Source organism: Phoca vitulina, unplaced genomic scaffold, assembly GCF_004348235.1.
Source record: "Phoca vitulina isolate PV1807 unplaced genomic scaffold, GSC_HSeal_1.0 scaffold63, whole genome shotgun sequence".
NCBI classification, from domain to species: domain Eukaryota; kingdom Metazoa; phylum Chordata; class Mammalia; order Carnivora; family Phocidae; genus Phoca; species Phoca vitulina.
The window spans coordinates 4,838,279-4,852,958 of NW_022589766.1; the positions used below are offsets into that span (position 1 = coordinate 4,838,279).

At 42.4% G+C, this 14,680-nt stretch overlaps 1 protein-coding gene across 3 annotated transcripts in view; it reads left to right on the forward strand.

The window, feature by feature from the left end:
• Nucleotides 1-6,332: 6,332 nt before the first annotated feature.
• DRC1 (dynein regulatory complex subunit 1) overlaps nucleotides 6,333-14,680 on the forward strand; it is a 41,780-nt gene continuing 33,432 nt past the window's right edge. For all 3 annotated transcript variants that reach the window (XM_032391625.1, XM_032391623.1, XM_032391626.1), the window contains exon 1: nucleotides 6,333-6,578. In XM_032391625.1, the coding sequence (XP_032247516.1) occupies nucleotides 6,424-6,578 (155 nt within the window). In that variant the 5' untranslated portion in view covers nucleotides 6,333-6,423. The remainder of the gene's footprint in view (nucleotides 6,579-14,680) is intronic.

Genomic DNA, 14,680 nt, shown 5'->3' on the forward strand with positions numbered 1-14,680 from the left:
CCGAAAAACCAGGAATGGCTAAATGCTGGGGATGCCTTATGGTTCTTTGGCTAAAGTCTTCTCTTGAGCAGTTTCTATGGGTAATAATTAAGATTAGAATTGATTTTGTTTTTTTATTAAAACATACACAATTTGCCATGAGTTCTAGATTCTGATATTCTTGACAAGCACTTTTTATCTCCAAAGAGTAAGTTCTTGACCTTACTTGGGACCTGCTTAGTTAGTATTTGATGTTATTAACCCGTTATGGGGGAATTTTCATTTTGCAAGACCTGTGAATGTTGCATTTTAAATCTGTTTGAATTACTGGTATCATTTAGCATCAAACTCTAACAACTGCTAATTAAAACTACCCACAATATTAACATTGTAGGTTATTTTGTTTAGCTAACTTACCCTATTAGCTTTCAAGAGACAAAGTCCCAGCAACATGTAATGACTTGCTCATTCCAAAATGTGCCAAGAGAGCAGACTTCAGTATTAAACTCCAAATTTCAACTGTTTTTAAAAAAGTAGCATTTCCTCTGGGTAATGGGGAGGCAGTGAATTACTGCCCAGGTGCAAACTCCGTACCACCTACCTTGTCCCCTTTCCCTCCCATCCAACATAGAATAGGTTAAATTTGCAGCCAACTGTAGGAAAAGAAGTTGGTACTTTTCTGAGTAAGGCTTCATGTCCTGTGACTAGGAAGAGGTGGCAGGAATCACGGCCTAATCAATTATTGAGTTGTGTCGCTTGGGCCATTACAGTTTGCTTTCTGTAGTATTCTGAAACAAAAGGATGACTCCCTCCCTTCTCAGGTACTGAGAAACAGCTCCATGTAAGCAGCCAGAATGTGTTTGCGACAAGTAGGATATATTAGAGTGGAAGATAAAGGGTAGCACAAAATCTTTCATTGTCTCTTTCAAGTAGTTTAATTGAGCATATTCATAATTGGTCTTTCTAGAACTTGCTGTGTTCATAGTAAATAACGTAGCATTTATTTTATCTGGTTATGTGTGGTGTGCGTGTATATACGTATTCAATATGTGCACATATTTCTGCATTATATGTACGATACATTCATTTATACGTACATACTCTCTTGATTATCTGTAAAATGGTAAGCCCTCATTAGATTGTTCTCTTCTTGTTGACTTAGGCAGCATGGAGCCCATAACTCTGTGAAGCCTCTTCCTTATCTGGAACCACAGTCTTTCCTATTTGCAGTTCATCTCCATCCCCAAGGAAGGCCCTTGAAATATGTCGCTTTCTGTTTCCCTTTCACCAGGGATTGTGAGTGAGAAAGATAGCTGCTTCCACCGGGTTTGAGGCTTCTGACTCTGAATGATGATGCAGCCCTTTCCTCGCCCGAAGGCAGCTTTGGAACAGTTGTTCTGAAGGGCTCAATGGGGGAAAAAACCCTAGCCCTTGCAGAAATGGGGCTTCATAACTTGCTTAAATTCCTTAGCTGCGGTGTTGTGAAGTCTTAGATAATTTGATGCACAAATAGATTACAACTATGCATTACACTGTTACTTTTGCATCATTGGTAGTACTGTTCCCTGTTGGTAGCCCAGATAATCAAGACCTGACTGTTTCTTGCCACTGGATTCTGGAAGCCTTGCCCTTTCAACTGGATTTATGTTTATTTCTGCTGCTGTGAACCCCAAAAGTAATGCAGTAGGTTTTAATTTAAAATTGTTTAATTCTATTATTGATAAATATTTATTGTAATAAAAGTAAAAAGTAAATAATTTTTAAATCCTTTTAACTGTTTTCAGATTGTCTTCTTTGTTTTTCCTTGGAAGGTACAAGAGGGGAGGGAGCTAGGAGGAGAAAAATAATGTCCAGCCACTTGTCTCAGAGTTATTGATTATTTTAGAGCAAAACATTAAATGGTCTTTCGTTTTGTTTGTTTAAAGAACGATCAGCCCAGGGGCGCCTGGGTGGCTCAGTTAAGCGTCTGCCTTTGGCTAAGATCGTGATCCCAGGGTCCCGGGATGGAGCCCCCAGTGGGGCTCCCTGCTCTGCGGGAAGCCTGCTTCTCCCTCTGCCCCTCCCCCCACTCATTTTCTCTCTTTCTCTCCCTCTCTCAAATAAATAAAATCTTTAAAAAAAAAAAAAAAGAATGATCAGCCTGCTTGCTCCTGGGTGTTCTATAATCCTGTGCCTTGTTTCAGAAAGCAGAGTACCTGGTGGCAGTTAACAGCTGTTCATGATGTCCTGTTCTTGATTTCCCCAGAACTGGGTACTGGGCAGTGTATAATGATAACTGGGTCACACTTAAATTAGTTTGTAAAGTGGTTGTCTCATACTTAAAAACATTTTCCTATCAAAAGAATGTTAATTTTCCAGGCTAATTCCACAAGAACCGAATGGCCACACTTGGTACACTTAAACAATAAGCTTTATTGAAAAAACCTCATATTTTCGGGCGCCTGGGTGGCTCGGTTGGTTAGGCGACTGCCTTCGGCTCAGGTCATGATCCTGGAGTCCTGGGATCGAGCCCCGCATCAGGCTCCCTCCTCAGCTGGGGGTCTGCTTCTCCTGCCCCTCTCCCCCCATGCGCTCTCTCTCTCTCAAATAAATAAATAAAATCTTAAAAAAAAAAAAGAAAAACCTCATATTTTCTAACATTGCTTCTGAGAATATTTCCTGTCTTTTACATCAGAATTGATCTCTGGCAGCAGGCATTTAAATTTTTTTTCTGTAATAGGTTTGAGAAGGTGAGGAGAAAATGTCCATTTGTAAGCCAGGCTAGTTCTCCAGCAGTGTGCTCATAATCCCCTGTCCCTCCCAGCCTCTTGGTTGCCCTAGCAGTTATCCCTGCCCTTCTGTCTGCAGACCTCCAACACCGAGAGAGTGCCTGACGGCATGGCAGGTGCGTCCTAGGTAAGCAGCTTGGGTCTGTCCAGACGTAGACGCTGTGCCTCCAAAATGTCCTGCTCTTCTTCCTGCTCTCATCTTTTCTCCTTGCTCACGAGTTTCCTGAAAGAAAAATTGATGTCTGCTCCTTCCATTTTTTCTTTTTGCTTTTCTTCTGAAAGTTTCTCAAGACCTCCCAAGCTTTTAATGCCATGACTGTTTCTTAGTCATGTTCAGCCTGGCAGGCTTCGACCTGGGGCAAGTTACTTATTTTTTTCTGAGCCTCAGTTTCTTCACCTGTAAAATGGGATTAGTAATATTACCGCAGTCATGTGTATGTGCTATGAATGATGCAAGGAGGTATTTAGCACAGTGTGTGGTCTAAGGTAGGTCCTCGGTTTCTACTAATAACTTTGAACCCTTCCCTAAGCCTTATGACCTACTCTTGAAACTTCCCTTCTTCCTTCCCTTTCCTGTTCTGTCCTTTGTACCTTTGGTAGTCAATACATGAAGATGATGGGTGAGGCAGTTCTAAAAATAACTTGAAATGAGTAAAAGAAGATTGCCTTCTGAGAATCTATTAGTAAAATTCACACAAATTTGGGAGACAGGAATAAGCCAAGAAATTATGTAAATGTTTGAATTCCCAAACCCCAATTAAGATGATTTGGTGTAATCTTACGGATATGGAATTAAGTATGTGACTTGACTTCATATACTAAAATCTAGTCAGCGTATCATTTTTCTGGAAAAAGGCTATATACTGAAGGTAGATGGCGAGCCTGGAGCATAGCACAGAAAGCCCATACATCCAGAAGGGTTTGCGTTTATCATCCCAAACTTACCCAGGGATGGGATGGAAGGACTATCGAGTCTTTGTGGCAAGTTATACCCATTGTGGGCCCCTCAGTTCATTGCAGTCAATCGTACAACATCAAGAAACTTGCCAATTATAGTTTGATTTCCTTTGTAGATTATCCACAGACATGTGCTGGTCACAGGTCATAAATACACATGCTTGTGTGTCCGTCGTAGTTTCCTGCTCAAATTAGGGTATCCTCTTTTTCTTTTGTGAGCTTATTAGTGTAAGTCAATTCTCCAAAGCAGCTCTACTTTTTGGAGTATTGCCTACCAGTGAGGACCAGACTCTGTTTGTGAATTATCAAGATGGACCTACACCTACAACCCACCCCCAAATCCCTCTCACCTGTGACATTTGCCTGCTGCAGTCTCTTCAGGAACTCCTGTCACCACTCTTTAAAAAAAATAAACTTTATTTTTTTATTACATCAAAAGTGATTTGTGTTATTTGTAAAGTTTTTTTAGACTAGAAAATAAAAACCACCCATAGACCCATACCCAGAGATACCAACTACTTTGTGTTTTTTTTCCCCCAAATCAAAAGCTTTACTAAAACAATGTAAATTTGGGAAATAATGGATATTAATTTAATTTCTACAGTTTAATTCTTTTCCCCGAGTTTTTATTTGAAGTCCAGTTAGTTGACATGCAGTGTACAATATAAGTGATTCAACACTTGCATACAACACCCCGTGCTCATCACAAGTGCCCTTCTTAATCCCCATCACCTATTTCATCCATCACTCCACTGACCTCCCCTCTGATGACTATCAGTTTGTTCTCTATAGTTAAGAGTCTGTTTCTTGGTTTACCTCTCTCTCTTCCCCCTTTGCTTGCTTGTTTTGTTTCTTAAATTTCACATTCCAATGAAATCATACGGTATTTGTCTTTCTGACATAATACTTGAACTCCATCCATGTCGCTGCAAATGGCAAGATTTCATTCTTTTTTATGGCTGTGTAACACACCACGTCTTCCTAATCCATTCATCAGTAGATGGGACAGACATTTGGGCTGTTTCCATAATCTGGCTATTGTAGATAGTTTTGCTGTAAACATCAGGGTGTATGTATCCCTTTGGTTTTTTATTTTTTATTTAAATTCCAGTCAGTTAACATACAGTGTACTATTGGTGTAAAAATATAGTGTACTTGCATACAACACGTAGGATACAAAATCAATGTACAGAAATCTTGCATTTCTTTTTCTTTTTTTTTTTTTTAGAGAGGGAGCGGGGGTAGAGGCAGAGGGAGAGTGAGAGAGAGTCTTAAGCAGGTTCCATGTCCAGCTCAGAGCCCCACATGGGGCTTGATCTCACAACCCTGAGATCATGACCTGAGCCAAAATCAAGAGTCAGATGTTTAACTGATTGAGCCACCCAGGCGCCCCAGAAATCTATTGCATTTCTATACACCAATAATGAAGCAGCAGAAAGGACTCAATCCCATTTACAATTGTACCAAAAACAGTAAGATACCTAGGAATAAACGAAACCAAAGATGTAAAAGATCTGTACTCTGAAAACTATAAAACACTGATGAAAGAAAAGACAACACAAAGAAATGGAAAGACATTACATGCTCATGGATTGAAAGAACAAATATTGTTAAACTGTCCATACTCCCTAAAGCAATCTACACATTTAATGCAATCCCTATCAAAATACCAATAGCATTTTTCACAGAACTAGAACAATCCCAAAATTTGTATGGAACCACAAGACTCCGAATAGCCAAAGCAACCTTGAAAAAGAAAAGCAAAGCTGGAGGCATCACAATTCCAGACTTCCAAGTTACAGTACAAAGCTGTAGTGATCAAAACACTATTATGATACTGGCACAGAAAGAGACACATAGATCAGTGGAACAGAATAGAAAACCCAGAAATGAACTCACAACTATACGGTCAATTAATCTTCAACAAAGCAGGAAAGAATATCCAGTGGGAAAAAGAAATGTCTTCCACAAATGATGTTGGGAAAACTGGCCCACTTTCTTACACCATACACAAAAATAAATTCAAAATGGATTAAAGACCTAAATGTGAGATCTGAAACCATAAAGATCCTAGAAGAGAACACAGGCAGTAACTTCTTTGATATCAGCCTTACTTTCTGTTCATTTTTCTTCCCTATATACTAGATACATTTCCAATAGAACTTGGATCACACTCTACACATTGTATTACATCTCTTCTTCGTTTAATACATCTTAATCTCTCTCTAGGTCAGATCCGTTCTTAGTGGCTGCATTGTTTTCCATCCCATGAAAGCTTTATCAGTTCCCCTATTGATGGATTTTGGGGGTCATACCAGTTTTTTAATATTATAAATAACCGCAGTGAGCACACAGATACATCTAGGTACATTTCTTTCATTCAGCAAACACTGGTTGTGCACTTACTACATACTAGGTATTATGCCAGGCGCTATTTGTACAGTGCTGAATGAAACTGATGTCATGTTCACCCCGCGAAGGTAGAGCCTAAGTCGCATTCTCTCTCCAGGATAAAGCCCTAGGCTGGCATGCAAATGCAGGTGGGCGGGGCCTGGGGTGCTGTGTGTGTGTGTGTGTGTGTGTGTGTGTGCGCGCGCGCGCGCGCACTCCAGCTGCCGGTCAGGTGACTGCCTTTCCCTGGCAACGGCTTGTTGTTAGCAACCGGGCGGTGGTCTGGCTGGTGGTCCGGGCGGAGCTGCCTGGGGCGGGAGGCACTGCCATGAATCCGCCGGGACCCCTGGGGGTCCTGGAGGAGAAGGAGGAGGAACACTTGTCCACCCCGATTCTCGGGCCGTCCATACATTCTGACAACCCTCAGGAGCGGATCCAGGCCCGGCGTCTCCGCATCGCGGCGCGCCTGGAAGCCCGGAGGCGGTGAGCGGGGGAGGGAGGGGGCATCTGGGCGGGTCCGCAGCGGAGCGCCCCGGGTACCGGCGACGCAGGGCGGGGACGAGGCGGGCGCCTTCCCCGGGCGGGAGACTCTGAGGGGAGCGGCCGGGGAGCCCCGTGTGTGAGCGGAAAGATAGGCGGTGAGATAGGAAAAATTTCTTCCGGAAGGTTCAAGCAAAGTATGGGATATGAAAACATTCAACACACTTGTAAAGTCAAAGACGGAAATAATAGTCCCTTCAGCGCTCTTATTGAGGGCCTGCTGTGCCATGCACTGCGAGCAATACGCTGAAGACACAGGCCATCCGTGACGTCCCCTCGGAGGTCTTCTTTCCTTCTTCCATCCCAACCTGCCTTCCTTCCACAAGCAGTTCTGCAGCGGACTTCCGCTGGCACTTCTACTGGTCTCAGTGGCTTATGTGGTTGGATGACACAAACCCTCATTCCTGAAGGGTCTGAGACTGATATTCATACCCTTCTCAGGCCAAGGTTGTTGCACCTGTCCATTCACAGACACAGTGGGCTGTCATAAGGGGGTACCAAGAGGCACCTGCATGATCTTCTGAATTCCTCAAACACCCTCCCAGTGTAACAGCACTTTATAACTTGTCCTGCTGGCCAGGGTCAGCTACCCTACCAAGATGCTGACTTCTTGTCTGCTGGCCAGTGGACACAAGGGGCCCAGAGTGGTGTGGCTGTGTTCCAACAAAACTTTACTTATGGACACGGAGCTTTGAATGTTGTATAATGTTCACGCATCACAAAATATTCTTCATATTTTGATCTTGTTTTCTGAATTCACTTTTTAGAGAAGTTTTAGGTTTGCAGCAAAATTGAGTGGAAAGTACAGAGATTTCCCAGTACACTATCTGCCCCCACACATGCATAGCGTGTCCCGCTATCAGCACCCTCCAGAGTGGTACATTTGTCACAAATGATGAAACTGAGTTGACACATCATCACCCTAAGTTCATAGTTTACATCATGATTCACTCTTGGTGTTCTATGGATTTTGACAAATATGTAACGACATGTATCCACCATTATAGTACCATACAGAATAGTTTCACTGCCCTAAAAATCCTTTGTGCTCTGCCCAGTCATCTGATCTTTTTTTTTTTTTAACCATTAAAAAATGTAAAAATCATTCTTTGCTTGTGAGCCCTACAAAAACAGGTGGGTCATATTTGGCTCCCAGGCCAGTCTGATGTAATGGATCAATGTGATGTTCTGTGGGATATCCAGATGGTCCTGATCTAGTCAGACTATATTTTGACCGATATCAGGAGAATTACCATGACCCTGTAAGTGTGTGGGTTATATGAATATACATTATTATCTGTTGCATGTAAATGTGAGCTTCCTGATCCTTTTTCGTGATTGAGGTAGAAAAGAACACATTTGGCCCGGTCGGGAACCACCTTGTATGTACTCAGACCACTCCAATCTGCTCTAGCAAAGATACCATGCTTGCATGGCAGCAGCTATCAGGGTTACTACTTGGTTGAGCTTGCGGTATTAATCATTTTCTCACATCCCATCCAGTTTTTGCAGAGGCCAGACCCGTGATTTAAATGGAGACTTGATAGGGACCACCCCTCCTGTATCCTTGAGATCCTTAAGGGTGACACTAATCCCCTGCCCCCCACCCCGTTTGTGATTGTTTTTATGTAATCAGGTGCAGTTTTAGAGATGTCCATTTGGCCTTCCCTGCCATGATAACTCTTACCTGCAGGCCAAGGACTTAATGTGGGAGTTTCTCAAATTTCTAAGTATGTTGAGATCGCTCTGACTGCTCTTTGAGGGAACTGCTTGGAGAAGCCAGAAGTGTAATTAAGGAGACCAGTTAGGAAGCAGTTGCATTGGTCCGGGTGAGGGATGAAGTTGGTCTGGTGGGATTGGAGAGAAAGCAGATGTACTCAAGACATATTTTAGAGCTTTAACTGACTGAATTCACTGATTTTGGATACGCTGGTCAAAGACAGGGAAAAAGCAAGAGTGGCTTGAACAGCTGGGTAGACGGTAGTGCCTTATACTGAAATGATAAAGACAGCGACAGGGGAAGCGAGGCAGGAGGATTTGGAAATCAAGAGTTTGGCTTTGGACATATTAAATGAAATTGGATTTTGGAAGACATTAAAACTGAGATGTCCATTAGGCTGTTGGACATGGGTCTGAAACTCAGAAGAGAATTGGATTAGAGAGGTCAGTGCAGAGTCAACAGCCTTATGATTGTATTGAAAACCATGGGAATGGATTGACTTACACTGGAAAAGAGGATAAAAAGATGAGAAGAGAGCTCATGCCAAGCCCTAGGAAAGCTCTGCATTTAGAAACAGATGGAAAAGGAAACGCTGACAGAGGATTGTCTCCGCGATATAAAGATGCTGTAGAATGGCCAGTGGTGCTGGTGGGAAAACTTAATACATAAGGTACAGCGGTGGACCCAATGAATTTAACACCCGGAGCAGGGGAGTTTTTAAAATAATAATAGCCTGGGGGTGCCTGGGTGGCTCAGTCATTAAGTTTCTGCCTCAGGTTACGATCCCAGGGTCCTGGGATTGAGCCCCAAATTGGGCTCCCTGCTCCGCAGGAAGCCTGCTTCTCCCTCTCCCTCTCCCCCTGCTTGTGTTCCCTCTCTTGCTGTGTCTCTCTCTGTCAAATAAATAAATAAAATCTTAAAAAATAATAATAATAATAGCCTGAAAAGGAAAGCAGACAGTGAACGTTTTCTTCAATTGAACTTTGTTTATATAACCGGGCCAGTGAAAAAATTTTAAAAATAAAAGTAAAACTTACAGTATGAAACAAGGAAACAGGAACGAATCAATACTTTTTAATTACATTACTGTATTTTTGGGGGGAAAGGAAGGAAAAACATGAAGAAGTGTTTCCAAAAGAGTTCTGCAAGGTTTAGAGAATGATTACATGTAGAATGACAGAACTGAACTAACTGGAGTTCAGCTTCTTCATGTTTTCAATAGCTGGGCTGTTGTTAATGTCAAATCCCTCTTTTTTTTTTTTTAAGATTTTATTTATTTATTTGAGAGAGAGAGAAAGAGAGAGCACAGAGGGAGAGGGAGAAGCAGACTCGCCAAGCAGAGAGCCCTACGCAGGGCTCGATCCCAGGACCCTGAGATCATGACCTGAGCCAAAGGCAGATGCCCAACTGACTGAGCCACCCAGGTGCCCCATTTGTCAAATCCCTCTTGTGCTGGGAGATGTAGTACCTCGGGGGTTGGGGATGTGCCCTTTGCCTAAGTGAGTTGGGACAATTTGGAACCATTTCAAATGTGTCCTCAAAACATGTGTGTGCAGTTGAGTCTATGCGTGTCACAGGCCTACTGTATTCTCCGTGTTCTCTGAATTAACCTCTTTGTTAAAGGACAAGACATAGAAAGGTGCTGTATTGAAGCCTACATATATATTCTATGTATTTTTTTTCTTAAGATTTTTTTGTTAAAGTAATCTCTATACCCAACGTGGGGCTCGAACTCACAACCCTGAGAACAAGAGTCTCATGTTCTTCTGACTGAGCCAGTCAGTCGCCCCCATATATATTTTTAAAAATCAACAGTAAAGAAGAAGAAGAATGGAGCAGGAGGGGAAGAATGAAGGGGGGGAAATCGGAGGGGGAGAAGAACCGTGAGAGACGATGGACTCTGAAAAACAAACTGAGGGTTCTAGAGGGGAGGGGGGTGGGAGGATGGGTTAGCCTGGTGATGGGTATTGAGGAGGGCACGTTCTGCATGGAGCACTGGGTGTTATGACAAACAATGAATCATGGAACACTATATCTAAAACTAATGATGTAATGTATGGGGATTAACATAACAATAAAAAAATTTTAAAAAAATAAAAATAAAAATCAACAGTAGCTGCAGAAATTGTTTAGAACTTAGATTAACAAATGATTTTTCAGAAAGGAGCGTTTTATCATTGACCTTGTTTTGTTGCTGGCATGGGTTGATAATAATAAGCAGACAGACCTTTAGTCCATTGTATCTTTTTAAAATATCTATAGGCTCCTTGAGTTGGCCTCTCGTGCCCACTGCCCTAAGTGCTTGGGCCTCGGTATGCCACTGAGGTATACTTTTAGGGAAGAAGCTGTTAATAGAATCAAATGTCATATAAAAATAAAGAACAGGATTAATAGGATAACGCTCCTGAAAATCCCAGTCTCTACTGTCTCAGCTGAAGTGTGAAATTCCAGGAGATGTGACTCCGGAGTAAGGATGGCAGATGGAACACATACATTTATCTTGGATCTCTATCAAAACTCCATTAGCATGACATTTAAAGGGATTAAATAAAAAAGACATAAACCCACAAAGTCAAGCAAAACAGAAGGGACTCAACAGCAACAACATTTTGGAAGCTGGGAAGCATAAGGACAGATGGCAAATGGTCTCGCAGATTCGAGACTATGGAAATACAAACTGGTAGTGAGGAAAGCCGAGAGCCCCCCTTGATTTACTCTGCAGTAAATCTGCAAAAGACCAGGAAATTGGAAGCATCAGGTTCAAGTAGAAGTAGAGGGGAAGAAGGGGACTAAAATCAGGAAAAGGGTTGGGAAAATTAATAGCTGGATGCCAGGAACCTTTTTCCCACCTGGCACAAAAGACGGGAGGCTTGGAGGAAGTAAATTGGAGGATCTACGGTTTGGGGGCGTTGGGCAGAGATGAGGCAGGAACACTGTACTAAAAGCAAGGGGATTCTGTGGCCATGTGCACACTGCCGCTGAGATCTTGCAGTCCTTCTGCCCGTTCTGGGAAAATGGGCAAGTCAGAGCTTCACAACGCAGGCAGGAGACTAAAGTGTCTCTGGAAAATTTGACCAGCCCCCAAGGAAGGATTTAAAGGCATTGACATTCAGAGTTGCCCACCGGGCGGTCCAAGTAGATGGTCCTACGCTGAAGTTCACTGTGGTCAGGCTACACCCTTGCATTCAGAGCTTCCTTCAGCTTTTCAGTCTTATGGTGACAAGGTAGCCAAGGATTTCTAGACATCTGAGGAAAGTCTTTACCATGAAAGGTAGACACCAAAATGAACACACAGAGAAAAGCAACTTCGAGGAACTTGAGACTATGTAGGAAGAAAAGACAACAGTAATACAACAAAAAGACTCATTTGGACCATCCTCGGAAAAAAAAGAAATGATACTGCATCCACAGAACAAGAATAGGTTGCTATTAAAAGGGGTGGTGAGAGAACAAAATAGAGCTCTTAGAAATTAAAAAATATGATAAAAATGGAAAACTGTAGAAGGGTTAGGAAATAAAGGTCATGGAGTCACATAGAAGGTAGAGCAAAAAGAAAAACAGAAACTAGGAGAGAAGAAGATTTTTCAAAATTAGAGGACCAGTCTAGGAGCTCTTGTCTCTCCTTTATAGATCCATAAAGAAAGGGCAGAGCAAACAGAGGGGAGGAAATTATCACTGGAAGTATTCAAGAAAATTGGTCAGAACTGAAGCTCATGAGTTTCCTGCTTGGGGGGAACACCCGACTGAAAATGTTCAGCCCAATGGACGAAAGTAGACCCACCCGTGGGCATACCATTGAGAAAGTTCAGAGTGTTACCGAAAAACCCAAGTTTGGCTGCCCATTGCTCGGAAAGCCAATACTCAAGAGGCGAGTTTTGATTGGAAAGGAATATGAGCTTTATTCAGGGGACCAGCCAGCTGGGGAGAAGGCGGAGTCTTTTTTTTTTTTAATTAACATATAATGTATTATTTGTTTCAGGGGTACAGGTCTGTGTTCATCAGTCTTACACAATTCACAGCACTCACCAAAGTACATACCCTCCCCAATGTCCATCACCCAGCCACCCCATCCCCCCTACCCCCTCCACTCGAGCCACCCTCAGTTTGTTTCCTGAGATTAAGAGTCTCTTACGTTTGTCTCCCTCTCTGGTTTCGTCTTGTTTCATTTTTCCCTCCCTTCCCCTATGATCCTCTGTCTTGTTTCTCAAAATCCTCATATCAGTGAGATCATATGATACTTATCTTTCTCTGATTGACTTATTTCGCTTAGCATAATACCCTCTAGTTCCATCTAAGTCATTGCAAATGGCAAGATTTCGTTGTTGTTTTTTTTTTAAGATTTCGTTTTTTTGATGGCTGAGTAATATTCCATTGTATATATATACCACATATTCTTTATCCATTCATCTGTTGATAGACATCTGGGCTCTTTCCATAGTTTGGCTATTGTGGACATTGCTGCTATAAACATTGGGGTGCAGGTGCCCCTTTGGATCACTACATTTGTATCTTTGGGGTAAATACGCAGTAGTGCAATTGCTGGGTCATAGGGTAGCTCTATTTTCAACTTTTTTTTTAAATTTTATTTTATTATGTTATGTTAATCACCATACATTATATCATTAGTTTTTGGTGTAGTGTTCCATGATTCATTGTTTGTGTATGACACCCAGTGCTCCATTCAGTACGTGCCCTCTTTAATACCCATCACCAGGCTAACCCATCCCCCCACCCCCTCCCCTCTAGAACCCTCAGTTTGTTTCTCAGAGTCCATAGTCTCTCATGGTTCGTCTCCCCCTCCAATTTCCCACCCTTCATTTTTCCCTTTCTACTATCTTTTTTTCTTTTCTTTTTTTTAACATATAATGTATTATTTGTTTCAGAGGTACAGGTCTGTGATTCATCAGTCTTACACAATTCACAGCGCTCACCATAGCACATACCCTCCCCAGTGTCTATCACCCAGCCACCCCATCCCTCCCACCGCCCTGCACTCCAGCAACCCTCAGTTTATTTCCTGAGATTAAGAATTCCTCATATCAGTGAGATCATATGATACATGTCTTTCTCTGATTGACTTATTTCGCTCAGCATAACACCCTCTAGTTCCATCCACATAGTTGCAAATGGCAAGATTTCGTTTTTTTTGATGGCTGCATAATATTCCAGTGTGTGTGTGTGTGTGTGTGTGTGTGTGTGTGTGTGTGTGTGTGTATACTACATCTTCTTTATCCATTCATCTGTTGATGGACATCTAGGCTCTTTCCATAGTTTGGCTATTGTGGACATTGCTGCTCTAAACATTGGGGTGCAGGTGCCCCTTTGGATCACTACATTTATATCTTTGGGGTAAATACCCAGTAGTGCAACTGCTGGGTTGTAGAGTAGCTCTATTTTCAACTTTTTGAGGAACCTCCATACTGTTTTCCAGAGTGGCTGCACCAGCTTGCATTCCCACCAACAGTGTAGGAGGGGTCCCCTTTCTCTGCATCCTTGCCAACATCTGTCGTTTCCTGAATGGTTAATTTTAGCCATTCTGACTGGTGTGAGGTGGTATCTCATTGAGGTTTTTATTTGTATTTCCCTGATGCCAAGTGATGTTGAGAGCACTTTTTCATGTGTCTGTTGGCCATTTGGATGTCTTCTGTGCAGAAATGTCTGTTCCTGTCTTCTGCCCGTTTCTTGATTGGATTAGTTGTTCTTTGGGTGTTGAGTTTGATAAGTTCTTTATAGGTTTTGGATACTAGCCCTTTATCTGATATGTCATTTGCAAATATCTTCTCCCATTCTGTCGGCTGTCTTTTGGGTTTGTTGACTGTTTCCTTTGCTGTGCAAAAGCTTTTTATCTTGATGAAGTCCCAATAGTTCATTTTTGCCTTTGTTTCCCTTGCCTTTGGCGATGTTTCTAGGAAGAAGTTGCTGCAGCTGAGGTCAAAGAGGTTGCTGCCTGTGTTCTCCTCAAGGATTTTGATGGATTCCTGTCTCACCTTTAGGTCTTTCATCCATTTTGAGTCTATTTTTGTGTGTGGTGTAAGGAAGTGGTCCAGTTTCATTCTTCTGCATGTGGCTGTCCAATTTTCCCAACACCATTGGTTGAAGAGACTGTCTTTTTCCCATTGGACATTCTTTCCTGCTTTGTCGAAGATTAGTTGGCCATAGAGTTGAGGGTCCATTTCTGGGTTCCCTATTCTGTTCCATTGATCTGTGTGTCTGTTTTTGTGCCAGTACCATACTGTCTTGATGATTACAGCTTTGTAATAGGGCTTGAAGTCCGGGATTGTGAGGGAGAAGCCGGACTCTTGTCCAAAAACTAACCCCGAGGTTT